The sequence below is a fragment of the Mesocricetus auratus genome, unplaced genomic scaffold (assembly GCF_017639785.1).
Source record: "Mesocricetus auratus isolate SY011 unplaced genomic scaffold, BCM_Maur_2.0 Super-Scaffold_100003, whole genome shotgun sequence".
Lineage (NCBI taxonomy): Eukaryota > Metazoa > Chordata > Mammalia > Rodentia > Cricetidae > Mesocricetus > Mesocricetus auratus.
In genome coordinates, this window is record NW_024429188.1 from 49,105,335 (window position 1) to 49,123,701 (window position 18,367).

General features: G+C 39.0%; 1 protein-coding gene across 7 annotated transcripts in view; it reads right to left on the reverse strand.

Annotated features, from left to right (window-relative positions):
- Phka1 (phosphorylase kinase regulatory subunit alpha 1) overlaps positions 1-18,367 on the reverse strand; it is a 110,129-nt gene that overhangs the window by 54,407 nt on the left and 37,355 nt on the right. For all 7 annotated transcript variants that reach the window (XM_040744275.1, XM_040744277.1, XM_040744278.1 and 4 more), the window contains exons 13-14: positions 14,745-14,823; positions 11,574-11,708 (exon numbers count right to left, since the gene is read on the reverse strand). In XM_040744275.1, the coding sequence (XP_040600209.1) occupies positions 11,574-11,708; positions 14,745-14,823 (214 nt within the window). The remainder of the gene's footprint in view (positions 1-11,573; positions 11,709-14,744; positions 14,824-18,367) is intronic.

The window sequence follows — 18,367 nt, forward strand, 5'->3', positions numbered from 1 at the left end:
AGACACAACATACCCAATTATTTGGGATACTTTGAAAGCAGTTCTAAGAGGAAAATTCATAGCACTAAGTGCCCACATGAAGAAACTGGAGAATTGCCACACTAGAGAATTAACAGAACACCTGAAAGCTCTAGAACAAAAAGAAGCAAACTCACCCAGGAGGAGTAGACGCCAGGAAATAATCAAATTGAGAGCTGAAATCAATAAAGTAGAAACAAAGAAAACAATACAAAGAATCGATGAAACAAAGAGTTGATTCTTTGAGAAAATCAACAAGATAGACAAACCTCTATCAAACCTAAAAAAAAGACAGAGAGACAACATGCTAATTAACAAAATCAGAAAGGAAAAGGGGGACATAACAACAGACACTGGGGAAATCCAAAGAATCATCAGGTCATACTTTGAAAATCTGTACTCCACTAAATTGGAAAATCTGAATGAAATGGATGATTTTCTGGATAGATATCACTTACCAAAATTAAATCAAGAAGAGATAAACAATTTAAACAGATCTATATCCCCTAAAGAAATAGAAGCAGCCATAAAAAGTCTTCCAACCAAGAAAAATCCAGAGTCAGATGGTTTCAGTGTGGAATTCTACCAAAAATTCAAGGAAGAGCTAATACCAATACTCTTCAAATTGTTCCACACAATAGAAGCAGAAGGATCACTGCCAAATTCTTTTTACAAGGCTACAATTACATTAGTAGCCAAACCACACAAAGCCCCAACCAAGACAGGGAATTATAGACCAATCTCCCTCATGAACATTGGTGCAAAAATGCTCAATAAAATACTAGCAAATTGAATCCAAGAACACATCAGAAAAATCATACAGCATGATCAAGTAGGCTTCATCCCAGGGATGCAGGGATGGTTCAACATATGAAAATCCATCAATGTAATCCACCATATAAACCATCTGAAAAAGAAAAACCATGTGATCATCTCACTAGATGCTGAAAAAGCCTTTGACAAAATCCAACACCCCGTCATGATAAAGGTCTTGGAGAGATCAGGAATAACAGGAACATACCTAAACATAATAAAAGCAATATACAGCAAATCAACAGCCAGCATCAAACTAAATGGAGAGAAACTAAAGGCGATTCCTCTAAAATCAGGAACAAGACAAGGATGTCCACTCTGGACATATCTCTTCAATATTGTACTTGAAGTTCTAGCTAGAGCAATAAGACAACAAAAGGAGATCAAGGGAATACAAATTGGAAAGGAAGAAGTCAAACTTTCACTATTTGCAGATGATATGATAGTCTATGTAAGTGAACCAAAGAATCCTGCCAGGAAACTCCTACAGCTGATAAACACCTTCAGCAAAGTGGCAGGATACAAAATTAACTCAAAAAAATCCGTAGCCCTACTATATATAGACAATAAAGGGGATGCGAAATAATTCAGAGACACATCACACTTTACAACAGCCACAAACAACACAAAATATCTTGGGGTAACTCTAAACAGGTGAAAGAGCTGAATAACAAGAACTTTGAGCCTTTAAAGATAGAATTTAAAGAAGATACCACAAAATGGAAAGATCTCCCATGCTCTTGGATAGGTAGGATCAATGTAGTAAAAATGGCAATTTTACCAAAAGCAATCTACAGATTCAGTGCAATCCCTATCAAAATACCAGCACAATTTTTTACCGACCTCGGAAGGACAATCCTCAACTTTATGGAAAAACAAAAGACCCAGGATAGCCAAGGCAACCCTGTACAATAAAGGAACTTTCGGAGGCATCACCATCCCTGACTTCAAGCTCTATTATAGAGCTATAGTCATGAAAACAGCTTGGTATTGGCACAAAAGCAGACAGGTAGACCAATGGAATTGAATTGAAGACCCTGATATCAACCCACATACCTTTGAACACCTGATTTTTGACAAAGAAGCTAAAACTATACAATGGAAAAAAGAAAGCATCTTCAACAAATGGTGCTGGAGTAACTGGATACTGGAATGTAAAAGACAACAGATAGATCCATATCTATCACCATGCACAAAACTTAAATCCAAATGGATCAAAGACCTCAACATCAATCCAGCCACACTGAATCTCTTAGAGGAGAAAGTTGGAAGTACCCTTGAACGAATTGGTACAGGAGACCGCTTCCTGAACATAACACCAGTAGCACAGACACTGAGATCGACAATTAACAAATGGGACCTCCTGAAACTGAGGAGCTTCTGCAGGGCAAAGGACACAGTAAACAAGACAAAACAACAGCCCACAGAATGGAAAAAGATATTCACAAACCCCACATCTGACAGAGGGCTGATTTCCAAAATTTACAAAGAACTCAAGAAGTAAGTCTCCAGAACGCCAAAGGATCCAATTAAAAAGTGGGGTACAGAACTAAATAGAGAATTCTTAATAGAGGAGTCCAAAATAACCAAGAGACACTTGAGAAAGTGCTCAACATCTTTATCCATTAGGGAAATGCAAATCAAAACAACTCTGAGATACCATCTCACTCCTGTCAGAATGGCTAAAATCAAAAACACTAATTACAGTGGATGTGGAGAAAGGAGTACACTCCTCCACTGCTGGTGGGAATGCCAACTTGTGCAGCCACTTTGGAGATCGGTATGGAGATTCCTCAGGAAAATGGAAATCAGTCTACCACAAGATCCAGAAATTCCACTCTTAGGCATATACCCAAAAGATGTACCCTTTTACAATAAGGATATCGGCTCAACTATGTTCATAGCAGCATTATTTGTAATAGCCAGAACCTGGAAAGAACCTAGATGCCCCTCAACTGAAGAGTGGATAGAGAAAATGTGGTACATTTACACAATGCAGTATTACTCAGCAGAAAAAAATGGAATCTTGAAATTTGCAGGCAAATGAATGGCACTAGAAGAAACCATCCTGAGTGAGGTAACCCAGTCACAAAAAGACAAACATGGTATGTACTCACTCATATATGGATTTTAGACATGGAGGAGGGCATTGCCAGCCCACAAGCGCACCACCAGAGAGGCTGGGGTGCAGGGAGGACCCTAAGAGAGATATACATGACAACCCAGAGAAGGGTTATGGGATGCGATCTCCTAATTAGATTGGAGAGGGGGAAAAGGGGAGGGCAGAAGGAGATGGAAGAAAGAGAGGGAGAGAAGAGGAGGAGAGAGGATGACATGGGAGAGCAGGAAGGTTGAGCCAGGGTAAGAATAGAAGAGAAACGGATGGGAGATACCATAAAAGAGGGAGTCACTGTAAGTTGGAGGAGAGATCTGGCACTAATAAGATCTTCACAGATCTACAGGAATGACACCAACTGGCATTAAGGTTACCTTAAATGCCCTCCCATGATGGTAAGAATGATGAATGCCTTATATGCCATCCTAGAACTCTCATCCAGTGGCTGATGGAGATGGAGGCAGACACCCACAGCTGTGAACGGAATTGAACTCCTGGAACCCACTTGCAAAGAGGAGTGATGACCAAGGGAATCAGGATCAGGCTGGCGAAGCCCACAGGGGCAGCTGACCTAAACAAGAGGCATCACATGGACCCCAGACTGATGATTGGGGGACCAGCATGGTACTGATCCAGACATCCTCCCACCGAACCTGGGTGACAGAGAGGAGGCCTTGGCAATCTGTGGGACCTGGGAGAATAGAGCAGTATTTATTCCTCGCCTAAAGAGGGACTCTGGGAGCCATGCCACATGGAGGGATGCTCTCTCTGCCTGGACACATGGGAAGAACCTGGGCCATTCCCAGGATGATGTGACAGACTCTGGAAATCCCTCATGGAGGCCCTTGCCCTCCTTGGGGAGTGGAGGGGAGATGGAGTGGGGATGAGGGTTTGGGAGGATTGGGGATGGGGGAAGAGGAGAGGGAGAGAGAGGGAACTGAAAGCGACATGCGTAAAAACTTAAATAAAAATATGGAAAAATTCCTAAGATATTATGATAAGATAGGTATGAAACTGAGTTATGAGAAGCTATTTACTAAAATGGAACAGGGATTATCATATATTGCTATGTTGCACAAAGTAGACTGCAATGTCTACTCTATTAGAACATTCTCCTAAAAACAAGTGTGCTTATAAAAGCTTAATGTAAACAAAAACCCACAAACAATAACAATGACGTGTTCACTGGTTAAATTGTGTTTTAAAATCTTTTTTGTTTCTGGGTTCTTTTTTATATTCTTTTTAGTTCCCAGAAGTCAGTATGTACGTGTCAGTTGGTAATCAGATAACTTACAACTTCTAAAAGTTGGTGAGAACCAGAACAGTGTATATATTGAGATAAAACTAAAGATGATTTCTCAATTTCTAAGGAAGTGAAAAATAGTTCATACAATAAATTTCATATTTTAAAAGTTTTACAAAGGAAATATATAATGCACATCTGAATAATAAAAGTTTGCCCTAACCTAAGTTTAAAGAATAAGGGAAGCTGACTGTGGTGGTGCACACTTGGAATACCAGCATCTGGGAGGCTTGTGTAAGAGGGTCATGAGTCTGAGTCCAATTTGGATTATATAGTATGACCTTGACTCAAAACCAGATCAAACTGAATCAAACCAAACCAAAAATCAGAGTCATGTTAGCCCTTAGGCTCATTCAGGAGCACTATACACACATGTATGCATGTATACATGGGGCTTTGAGACAGGGTCTTAGACTATAGTTTAGGCTGGCTTATTTACTAAGTAGCTTAGGCTTGCTTACAATTTATAACAATCCTGCTGCCAAGGCATCTGAAGGAGGAAGCCGTGTGCCGCCATTAACCATGTGACTTACTAGAGGCGCATACAGATGAGGTAATAAAAGAGCGGCTTACCACACCACTAACCACACCCACTTTAGGCATGACTAAAGACTTATATGGATGGACGTAAAGACGTATACGGAAGTAGGCAGTGAACTACGTCACTAGCCAGGCCCACTTTGGGGCATGGCTAGGGGCATTATGGGGGAAGGCATAAAAGACTGAACAACGGAAGTCTTGGTCTCTTTTTCCGGCTTTCGGCTTCCAGTTCAGCGGCGGAAAACTACTCGGCTCATCTGGGTTACTTGTTTGGTCTCTTGTAAGTAATTTCTACAATAAATACTTAGTTTTACTTTCAGTAAGTGTGTCGTTTATTGTTACAGCATCATTTTGGTGTCAGAAGTTTTGAGTCTTAGACTATAGTTTAGGCTGGCTTGAAATTTACTAAGTAGCTTAGACTAAGGCATCAAGTCTTGGGATAATTTTTTTAGAACTAACATTTACAAAAGTATAAATCCCCTACTACAAATGTGTTGCTGCTAGGAATTAAAGGAAATTAAAATAATTCTGTATATGAAAATTATTAATCTAGCAAAATAAATGATAAAACCCCAATGCTGGTAGGGTAGTCAAAACAGAAAGGTATATTTTATCTTAATTAGTTGATTTTTTGAGCAATAGTCTGTCAGCATATTGTAAATGCTAGGAAACTAATCTTATCCTTATCCAGAATCCCTGCTCTGGAAATATACCCCAAGAAAAGAATGATCTATACACAGACGTTTATAGAAGGATAAAAGCTTTGGAAACAACTTAGACAATCAAAATAAGGCAATAATTATTAGAATTTTATGTAATAGCATGCCTATTTCAATATGAGAAGATGAAAAAGTAAGGTAAACACAAACAGAATAAAAGTTAATATGTACACTCTGAAAAGGTACTTATGTGCACTAACAGATTAGAAAAGAATTCATATTAAGATTTCTGTTTAATAAATTCATAAAGTACAACATCCCATAATTTAAAACACAGAACACGCGGGTGGACAGCAACACTCAGCACTTGAGAAACTGTGATGGGAGGGTCATTTGAGCCTAGCTAGAAATTTGAGGCCAGCCTGAGCAACATAATGAGACCCTGTAGATAGATAGATAGATAGATAGATAGATAGATAGATAGATAGATAGATAGATAGATAGATAGATAGGAAGCATCTCTTTCTCCTCGGTATGAGTATAGCTGCTGTTTGATGTGTTTAAAGCAAATTTGTTATTATGAAACTGTCACAATAATATTTTAAAGACAGGGTCAAATCTCCTTTCTTAGCCTCTTGGGTGCGAATATAATTGTGGGCTCGGTCCCAAGATGTTTTAAAGAGATATTCATTTAACTGATAAGTTTTTTAACTGGCAATTTATATAATTTGGGGAGGGGGAGGTGCTAGGTATTGAATAAGGCCTTTTTTGTACATGACAGACAAGCACTCTACTATTGAGCTATATACTTAACCAATGGAAGGAGAGAATCAATTCCTGCAGATTGTCATCTGACCTTCATACATGCAACATGGCATGAGAACACACATACAACACACAAACACACACACGAATAAATAAATGTAATTTAAAAGTTAAAAAACAACAAAAGTTAAATGAACCCTTATTATTGCTAGAGATTAGTAGTTCAAAATTAGCATTACAGAGCTAAAATCCAAATCCTAAGTATCCAGGGAGAAAATTCATTTATTGGATCTTCCAGCTTCTAGATATTTACATTTCTTTGCTCACAGCCTCACCACTTCCACCCCCTGCTTCTGTCATCAAAACTCCCATTTCTATAGTCTGAGCTTCCTCTTGATTCCCCTTTAAAGAGATATGTGTGACTACATTTAGGGCCCACTTGGATAATTGAGATTGAAAGTATATTCTTCCACATCTCAAAATCCTTAATTATGCTTGGTAAGTCTTCTTTGACACATAAAATAATGCTCATAGGTTTCCAGGATTATGAAGGGATGTCTGGGGTGAGACAATACTCATCACTCCACTGTTCACCCCTTGGGTCCTGAGAATACACACTCCTTTCACATGTAAAATACATTTATCCCATGCCAATATCCCCCAAACTCTTTAACATAATAGGATCAGACCAAGTCCAATATCTTCTCAATATCATCATCCCCAAAGTCCAAATACACTTTAAGTGGTATGGATGAGAATCTTGATATGTGCCATCCTGGAACAAGATTCCTTCCCATTTGCAGACCATTATAACTAGAAAATACAATTTCTTCTCCTCAAATGCAGTAGCAGGATTGGTTATAAACAATGGACATCCCCATTATAAAAAAGAAAAAATGGAAGGAGGAAAAGAGTTAGCAGTACCAAGAAGTTGTGAGACTCAAGTAGGCATGTCATTAGATTTTAAGACTTAGCAGTAGTCCTCTGTAGCTCGTTGGTCCCTTCTCTGAGCCGAAGTTCCACCCTCAAGGCCCTTTGAGTTAACCTTCTTTTTACTTGGAAAGCAGCACGTGGTTGCAGCTGAGCAGTTTCCTCAGTCTGCTTCCCCACTGTAGAATTCTGGAAACCCAAAAGACTTCTTTCAGCTTGTCCTGTATTGGTCATCTGTCTCTTTCAGTCTAAGTTGACAGTATTTCTGCTGGTACAGGTAGAATATTCTTTCTCCTAAACACTTGGAACCTGAAGTGTTTCACAGTTTAAAAATGGGAACATTTGTATATGCTTTCCTGATTGAGCAAGCATCATTTACCCAAAGCCTTAATCTCTGAATGCAGTCCAAAGTCCTAAATTTAGAATTAAAAAATCAAAACAAGGTATAAATACTATTGGTTCCTTCTGGAGAGAATTCGTTCCTTGTCAATCCTGACTTCAAAAGGCTGTGGACATAACTTGATAACCTTCATAGCAACACAACCCCAATTTGGTGGTTTGAATGAAAATGGCCCCCATAAGCTCATAGATTTCAATGTATGGTGACTAGGGAATGGCACTATTTGAAAGGATTAAGAGGTGTGGCCTTGTTGGAGGAAGTGTGTTACTGGGAGTGGACTTTCAGGTTAAAAGGCGCAGGCCAGGCCCAGTGACTCTCCTTTCCTGCTGCCTGCGGATCCTGATGTACAAATCTCAGCTATTTCTCCAGCACCATGTGTGCCAGCATGCCACTATGATGATAATGGACTAAGCCTCTGAAACTGTAAGCAAGGCACAATTAAATGCTTTCCTTTATAAGAGCTGTTGTGATCATGGTCTCTATTCACAGCAAGAGAACAATGATCAAGACAGAAGTTGGTACCAGGGAGTGGGGTACTGCTATGACAGGCTATGGGAGAAACAGTACCATATATTGGATGTTAATTAAAAAAAATATACCACCTTCTGGAGAATCCTGCTCCAGCCCTTAAGGTTTCTGTGATTTAATTGGCACTTTAAATGTGTCTTCAAAAGGCTGTTTCATCTTTCTATTAAGCCAGCTGATTCAGGATGGTAGGAACGGTAAGACCAGTAGATTCTATTATCGTGGGCCCATTGTCGAACTTCTCTGACTGTGAAGTGAGTTCCTTGGTCAGAAGTGTGTGGAGTTTCACGGATAAGACATTCTACAAGTCCATGGATGATAGTTTTGGCAGAAGTAATACATACAAGAAAGGCAAATCCATAACCTGCTGCCTGCAGATCCTGATGTACAAATCTCAGCTATTTCTCCAGCACCATGTGTGCCAGCACATGCCAGGGATAAATACTGATCTACTACCCAAAAACCCCATAGATTGCCTGAGTCTCCTCACTGACACCCACATTCAGGGGGTTTGGATCAGTCCCATGCTGGCCTCTCAGCCATCAGTCTGGGGTTCCAAGATCTTCCCCTTGTTCAGGTCAGCTGTTTCTCTGGGTTTCACCAGCCCTGTCTTCACCCCTTTGCTCATCACTCCTCCCTCTCTGTCCCAAGAGTTCAGTTCAGTGTTTAGCTGTGGGTGTCTACCTCTGCTTCCATCTGTCACTGGATGGAGGTTCTAGGATGGTATGTAAGATAGTCGTCAAATCATTATTAGGAAGGGGCATTTGAAGTAGTCTCTCTACTACTGCTTAGTTTGCCAGTTGGTGTCATCCTTGTACATCTCTGGAAATCTCATTAGTGCCAGATCTCCCCTCAAGCCTAGAATGGCTCCCTCTATTATAGTATCTCTCATCCTGCTCTCCTCTATTCTTCCCCCAACTCCTACTAGGAAAGTTTTTGTTTCTTGTTCCCTTGATTGTAAGTTCTGCAGGCCTAGAAGTTTTGAATCTACAGGAGAGAGAGCTGCTAGAACCCATAACAAACATTATTGAACTGGAAGCTCAGAGTCCCCCCTGGACACTTGGGCTTCTCATACCCTTAAACCAACAAGTTAAGAAAGAATAACAGTGTTAGAATGGGTGATTAATTCATATTACCAAGGGGACATTGGACTGCTTCTCCACAATGGAGGTAAGAAAGATTATATCTAAAGTGCAGGAAATCCTTCACGGTGTTTCTTGGTGCTACCATGTTCTGTAATGTCAATGGGAAACTACAACCTCCTAATCTAGGCAGGATGACTAAAGACACAGAGCTTTTAGGAATGAAGGTATGTGTCACTCATCCAGGAAAAAGATCCAAGCCCTGCTGAGGGTGAAGGAAATGCAGAAGGGGTAGTAGAGGAAGGCAATTATAAATACCAGCTAAGGCCATGTGGCCAGTTGCAGAAATGAGGATTATAATTGACATGTTTCTGTCATATTTCAATAAACATGCATTTGTAGAGATATTTGTGTCTTCTTTCCTCTATTTATGTCTCAGGTGATATAACAACAATTAAGAGAATGTTAGTGATTGTCATATTTAAATTTGAGATACTGATAGGATATCTGTGAAGAGACATTACCATTTATTCTAAATTTATAATACATTGCAGTTGTGTGAGGGATAGCTATATCATATTAGGCATTATTATGAGATACTTATTGTTTTCCATTTGGAAATTAATCATAACACATGGACAAGGGGTGGAACTGTGATGGTTACTACATCTGGAATGAAGTAAAGCCCCCAAAATGGCTGGGCACACCTGTGAGGAATATTTGCTTAATCATTTGAAGCAGTAAGATTCACTTCTAATCTGTATCTTTAAAGTGGGAAGACGCACCTTTAATCCAGATCTTTTGAGGTGGGAAGACTCATCTTAAATGTGGGTCACATCCTCTGTTGGAAGCCTAAATACATGCTATGGAAGAAGGAAGCACCCCTCTTTGCCTGCTTGCTCTTACCCTCACTAGAAAGTCCATTCCAGGGGTCAAGACCAGGCTGGTGAAACCCACAGGAACAGCTAACCTGAATATGGGGGAACTCATGGACCCCAGACTGATGGCTGGGAAATGAGCATAGGACAGGTCCAGACCCCCTGAACGTGGGTGTCAGTTAGGAAGCCTGGGCAATCTATGGGGCCTCTGGTAGTGGATCAGTATATATCCCTAGTATACGAATGGACTTTGGGAGCCCACTCCACATAGAGGGATACTCTCCCAGGCTAGACACAGGGGGGGGGCTAGGCCCTGCTTCAAATGATTTGACAGACTTTGAAGATCCCCCACAGAAGGCCTCACTCTCCCTAGGGAGCAGAAAGGTGATGGGATATGGGGTCTGTGGGGGGCAGGGGAGGAAGGGAGGGAGAGGGAACTGGGATTGACATGAAAAACAAGCTTGTTTCTAATTTAAAGAAAAAAGAAAAAAAGAATTTTATGGTTTTGTTAAATGGGAAAAAAAGAAAGTCCATTCCTTCACTGGTGTTAGAGCCTACTTTTTTGGGATTCTGTTGTATACTGAAGACCATCTGAGGTACCCAGTTTTTAGTCATTCTAATAAATGTGTGAGTGTGTATGACTACACACACACACACACACACATATGTATACATATATTCATTCATTCTCTAAATTCTGTTACTATAGACAACCCTTTCTAATATACCTAGTCCTTTATTTCTGTTATATCACAGCTAATTCTGTAACCTGACATGTCCCTATGATTGTATTTGGAGTCCACCACAATAATCTAGAGTAATAGTTTCATCTTGAGTTCCTTAATTTAACTACACCTGCGAAATTATTTTTGCCATATAAGATAATGTTCATAGGTACTAGAGACCAGGACCTGGATATTTGGGGGGAAGGCATGGTTATTCAGTCTCTTGCAAAAGAAGTTTAGAAATTTTGCATATCCTTTTCTTTTGGTAGTAAGACCAGAACTCTGGGTTTGTGCATGCTAGGCAAGTGTTCTGCCACTGAGTTACAGATTCCCAGCCCCAATATCTTTTTTAGTTCACAGTGTCACAATTTGCTTAATGTAAAAATTCCATCATTAAATTTAATAAAAGACTAAAATAATTATTTACAAAAGATATTAAATTAAGGAATTATATAAAAATTAGTTCATTATATGATAAAGTATAAAAGACCTAAAACAAGTTCCTTGATCACTACTCTACATAAAATTATCATGTATTCAAAAAACAAAAATATATGTTCTAAGAGAGGTAGTTTTATATATACATTTTGAATAAGGATATAATATTGTCCGAAAACATACCAAAGTATGCATAAAACACATCTAAAATTATCAAGCCTGCTCATAAAGACTGGTTCAGAATCTTGGATTCCAGGGACTTAATTCCTTCTTGGATCCAATGTAATAAAGCAATACCAATTAAAGAGTGGGGCGGGGGTGGAAAGAAACCAGCCAGAATCACATAATACTTTGATTCTAGCAGGCTGGTCAATCCCTTACCTAGACTGGAATAAATGTGGCTGAGAATACGAGCTGGCTGTATTCTGATGGGGTACACCTCAGCAATGGTCTCCACATCAATTCCTTTGTCCTTCAAAATGGCCTTGATTTCTTCTGTTTCAGCCAAAATGGAGACTATAGGAAAGAAAGAAGATGGGGTCAACAGAAGGTTTCAGTCCAATAAAAACTTTAAAAATATCTTTTAGATTTATTTTATGTGGATGAGTGTATGTCCATGCACCACATGCCACCATGGTGCCAAAGGAGGTCGGAAGAGGGCACTAGATTCCTTGAAACTGGAGTTATGGAGAGTTGTAAGACACCATGTGGATTCTTGGAAAGGAACCTGGTCCTGGTAGGTGCTTTGGAAGAACAAATGCTCTTAAATGCTGAACTGAGCCCTCTCTCCAGATCCTTAAAAATATTTTCAGGTGCATAATTTCTTTCGAGAGAAAATTTTACTGAGGAATTCTGATTAGTCAGGAATTATTCTAGATTAAAATATTAAAATAAATGGGAAAGGAAAAACATGACTATGAGACTTAGCTTTTTGGTTAGGTACCTGTGTGTGCCTACTGAATGGCATTTTCAGTATTTATGAGATTCCACGTTGAAATGGAAAAATTTTAACCAAAGCACATTGGCTTTTCTTTATCTAGTCCTGAATTTTCTCCAAGTGATATTCTGGTTCCTCTTCTCTTGATAGTCAGTCTATTATCATCCCATCTCATCTGTTTCTAATGATGTCTAACAGCCCCACTTGAATGTTTCTATGCACTGTTGACTCAATATAACTAAAGTTGATCAGCTGGATCCTCCTACTATGCCACCTATGCCTACTATTCCTTCTGAGACTGTATCATTAAACGGCACATGATACTCCCAGCTACACAAATGATCACTTTCAATTCATATTTATTCCTGATTTTCTGTATTTATATAACAAGATCTGGCTTTTTTACTTCTCAAGTCATTCTGAAATCCATTGTTTCTGACTATTAATGTAAGTTATCAATATCTCCTTATACTACAGTATTAATTTTGAACTGATTTTTCTGTCTTCAGTCCAGGCTCAGTACGGTCTGTCAGTTCAGTCTTTTGCTTTTTAAATATCATTGTAGACAACACAAGTGTCCCTTCATTCTTTAATTATTAACTTGAGTGTATTCTTTTTAAGATGCAACTCTGAGGGGCTTTGTATTTCAGGTCTCTCCATAATGGCATACGAGGACTCTTTGTGATCTAGCACTGGACCTTGTTTTTCATCACTGCTCCTCCACAATCCATATTCATACTACAAAGGTTTCAGAGTTTGAAGGTCTAGCTTAGTGGTACAAGTGACTAGCTACTCTGTGAAGGCCTGGCAAAGCAAAGCAATAAAAGTTAACTTTTTGTAACTTTGTGCATGCTGTCTCGTTAATTCAAAACAGTTTCTCCCTTACTTTTTACCATCACCTCTTTCAGATTAACTCCTTTCTGCCTTCCGTCAGGGCTCATTATGTCTGCGTACGTATCCCTAGCATGACATCTGACTAAATATTTTATAAATACAAACAAGAATTCAGTTGCTTGGGTTGAATGTACTCCTGGGGTCTCAAAAGGTTATTTGCTTGCTTTTCCTTTAGTTCTTTCTGCTCCTGTAAACAAGTTCTATAGAATGCAGCGTGGGAAACAGTGCCCAACAACGATATACAAAACCTTAAAGTAACACCTTATCCTTCCATGATGAGCTAACCCCTATCTACCTTTCCATTTTCATTTCTTTTACTGCTTGGTAAAATCTTTCATACCATAACATTGAAGTTTGTGTGGTTTGTCACTGCCCCCCCAGCTTTCAGACTTTCCTTATCTATTTAAAAAGTTATGAGTATGGGTATTTTGCCTGCATGTATATCTTTGTGAGGTATGTGAGTGCCTTTACAAGGGTTGCCATGGTCGTGGTGTCTCTTCACAGCAGAACCCTAATTAAGGCAGTCTAACTATGTATCCTGGAACTCCTGATATGGAACAAGTTAGTGTTGAACTTATAGTGATCCTCCTGCCTCTGGCTCCCAAGTGCTTTGATGTATGTTGTAACATAGGTAAATATAAACCCAGAGACAGATATTGGGGTTCACGCTGGAGATCAGAGAAGCAAAACAGCTAGCAACTAGCTCTTACCTCTATCTCAGACTGAAATGGGTGATCCTGTCTCCACAAATCCTCAGAGGCAAATGCTTTCCCTGTCTGGAAACTAAATCTCACATAAGACCCTTTGCTTCCTCCTTTTATACCTCCCTAGTGCTGGGATAAAAGACGTGAGCTCTGTTACTCTTTTTTATTCTTTTTTTTTTTTTGGTTTTTACAAGACAGGGTTTCTCTGTATTGTTTTGGAGGCTGCCTGGCCTCGAACTCACAGAGGCTGTCTCTGCCTCTCAAGTGCTGGGATTAAAGGCGTGCGCCACCACCGCCCGGCCTCTTTTTTATTCTTTTTGGTTAATTCAATCTAGTGTAGCCCAGGGTGGCCTTGAACTCACAGAGATTCATCAGCCTGTCTCCTGAGTCCTGGGATTAAAGGTGTGTGCCACCAATGCCTTGTTCTATGCCTGTGGCTAGGTTTGTATTTTGATCCCCAGTGGCTTTATTATATCATAAACAATATATCACCACAATATGTACTACCACACACAGCCAAAGAGTTGGGTTTTTAATGTTTAGAGTACTCAGCTCAGTGTTTTGTATAATGTAATACCTTCACATTTAAGTTGATTCTTGGGGGGTAAATGTTAGACATACACCCTAGTGAGATAATGATCAGAAGCAAATGTACTATGAGGGATGCAGGTCTAATAATCTAATGCAATGAAATATAAGTGCATAGGGTGTTATGAAAATAAAGGAATACTAGCAGGAAAAACATAGAAAGCATGTTCAAAAAGGAAGTAACAGTACCCAGGGGAATAAAACATCATGAAATTTTAAAGAAAAGAGTTTCCAGAAATAAGGTATATCAAATACTATTTTATAATTTTCTGAGATCATCTTTCATTGATTTGTTTATTAACAGTAATTTTGAAACAAAACTGAACCAAATTTATCATATACTTTTTGAAGCCTAACACAAATCCCCAAAATATCTTCCCCTTTTCAGACCTTTAATATAACATTTCTATTGCTGGGAGTAATACATACCTTGAACCACCACATCTGGCTTTGGTACAGTAGAAAACCTACGATTCAGGGGATCAATTTCTCCAGGAGCTAAAAACCCCTTTAGAAAATGTACAAAACAAAATTAATAAGCCTCCAAAATAAAGCTGGGGCAATGGAGAGATGGCTCAGACGTTAAGTGGAAAGGGGAAACGAGGTCAATATACAGGCGGAAGAATTGAAAAGAACTGAAGTGATAAATAATACTTAGGATGTTTGAAAAAGCCACAGAGACAGGAAGAAAGAAAAAGAGAGAAAGGGGGAGTGTGTGTGTGTGTGTGTGTGTGTGTGTGTGTGTGTGTGTGTAAGCTATTGCCATCTCCCTTGGTTGTCTCATAGAACTTGAAAGTTAGACCCAATAGCTAAAGACACCATACATTCAGTCACAACACTTGAAGGAACTGAGCTGAAACTGACCTTAAAGCTTCCTACCTGACCATTAGATATCTAAATGACCAAAAGTGCTATGCAAGCTGCTAAGAGAGAAAAGCAATCAATAGTCCTGAACAGCTGTGAAATCTATGAACCACAACAACAACCAGTATGGCAAGATATCTCCAAGGGTCCAATAGTGGTTCTTATCTCCCGGAGGCAAACAACAGATGTCTAATTGGACTTAAGGCCAACTCAATATGAAGGAATTCATATTGGAAACCTAGCCAACTGCCCTTAGCTGTTGAGGTCATGAAACTTAGAAGAGAACCTATTACTACCACTTTCCTGAGCCAGCATAATTCCTAACTGAATTCTAAATACCCATCCTTATACCCACAAGTACGTATAGCTCTCACCCCTCATCCAAGAAGCTTCTTTTTGCAGCAGAGACTGATAAATAACCCCAAAAGTGGTTACAATGCAGAGAACAAATGACTTTGAGGTACTCAACCCCTATCAACACATCTACAATACCCCTATACCTAAGGCTCAGGGAACATAATAGAAGAGCAAGTGGAAGGCTTTTAAGAGTCAGAGAACCAGAACTCTGTGATGTGTTGTACCCTCTATATATGGCATGGAAATTTTACCCATGAAATTTAAAAAAATATGGTCACCTAAACAAGACCAGCACAATGATATTATCAGTAGACACACCGACATGAATGGGGAAAATCTTAGAAGAACTAGACGAAGAGCTACAGGCAATTAATGGGTGCTGAGACTGGGAGAATCAGTATTCTTCAGAAATGAGACCCTGATAGATTATCCAAGCCCAAGTGGTCAGTTTTAAATAGATACACAAATGAACAACATTAAATGAACTAGGCAGGTTGTGTGTGCAGAAGGGAGCAAGTGGCAAAGATAATATAAATACAATACTCATGCATGAAATTCTCAAAATATATTAAACTAAAATTTGTATAAACATTGCTGATTTGTCCATGTGTTTGCTGTGCTTTTTGACTAGCAGCAATCTTTTTCCTTCGTTTCCATATGTTGTGAAATAAGGTGAACTCACCCATTTTTCTTTAATAATATTGAATCCTTCCTATTTTCGTCCAATTTAATTTGTTGTTGAATGAGAAAGATGCTAGGAAAGGATTGCTTTAAAGCAATATTATGCTCATTAATTCTAGCTCCAAGATCACATCAATTAAGATTATCAAACAGCCATGGCCACAGAAAACAAAACCAAGAATACAGCTGCAGAAAAAAATGGCCATATAAACAGGGGAAAATCTTGTTCAGAAGTGCCAGTTTTCCAGGGACCTGGGTTTATCAAATCAAAACAATCATGTTAGGTGTGATGGCACACACCTGTAATCTCAGCACTCAGGAAACAAAGAAGGATCACTGAATTCAAAAGGAGGAAGACATCTTTTGAATTTAGTGAGTTCGTTGCATCTGATCATTATGGTGACTAAGGAAAATAATGAATAAATAAGTTAAAAGGTGGGATACAAAGACAGAACCCATCCTTCTGCTACATACAAGAAACACATCTCAACATCAGACGTTACCTCAGAGTATAGGGTTGGGAAAAGATTTTCCAATTAAACGGACCCAAGAAACAAGCGGGTGTAGCAATCCTAATATCTAACAAATTAGACTTCAAATTAAAATCAATCAAAAGAGATGAAGAAGGATATTTCATATTCATCAAAGGAAAAGTCCATTAAGACGAAGTCTCAATTTTGAACATCTACACCCCAAATACAAAGGCACCCATTCGTGAAAGAAACATTACTAAAGCTCAAATCGCACATAAAATCTCACACACTAGTAGTAGGAGACTTCAACACTCTGCTCTCACCGCTAGACAGGACCTCCAGACATAAACTTAACAAAGAAACAAAAGAACTAATAGAAGTTATGACTCAACTGGGTTTAACAGACATCTATAGAACATTCCACCTAAACACAAAGGGATATACCTTCTTCTCGGTGCCACATGGAACCTTCTTTAAAATTGACCACATAATAGGAAACATAGCAAACCTCCACAGATACAAAAAAATTAGAATAACCCCCTGTATCTTATCAGACCACCATGCATTAAAAATAGAATTCAACAATAACACAAATCGCAGAAACCCTACAAACTCATGGAAGTTGAACAATGCACAATTGCACCATCCCTGGGTAAAGGAAGAAATAAAAAAAGAAATGAAAGACTTCCTGGAATTCAATGAGAATGAAGACACAACATACCCAAACTTATGGGACACTATGAAAGCAGTGCTGAGAGGAAAGTTCATAGCACTAAGTGCCCACATGAAGAAACTGGAGAACAGTCAAACCAGAGAATTAATAGCACAGCTGAATGTCCTAGAACAAAAAGAAGCAAACTCACCCAGGAGGAGCAGACGCCAGGAAATAATCAAATTGAGGGCTGAAATCAATCAAGTGGAAACCAGGAAAACATTGCAAAGAATCAATGAAACAAAGAGTTGGTTCTTTGAGAAAATCAACAAAATAGACAAACCTTTATCCAAAGCAACCAAAAGACAGAGAGAGAGCATGCTAATTAACAAAATCAGAAATGAAAAGGGGGACACAACGACGGACACTGAGGAAATCCAGAGAATCATTAGGGCATACTTTGAAAATCTGTACTCCACAAAATTTGAAAAATTAAAGGAAATGGAAATTTCCTGGATAGATATCACTTGCCAAGAACAGATAAAAAACAATCTAAACAGACCTATAACACTTAATGAAATAGAAGCAGTCATCAAAAGTCTCCCAACCAAAAAAAAAAAAAAAAAAAAAAAGCCCAGGCCCAGATGGCTTCAATGCAGAATTCTAACAGAAATTCAAAGAAGAGCTAATTCCAATATTCCTCAAATATTCCACACAATGGAAGCAGGAGGCTCACTGCCAAACTCTTTTTACAAGGCTACAATTACCTTGGTACCCAAGCCACACAAAGACACAACTAAGAAAGAGAACTATAGACCAATTAACTTCCTGAACATCGATGCAAAAATACTCAATAAAATACTAGCAAATTGGATTCAAGAACACATCAGAAAAAATCATACACCATGATCAAGTAGGCTTCATCCCAGGGATGCAGGGATAGTTCAACATATGAAAATCCATCAATGTAATCCACAATGTAAACAATCTTAAAAAGAAAAACCACATGATCATCTCACTACATG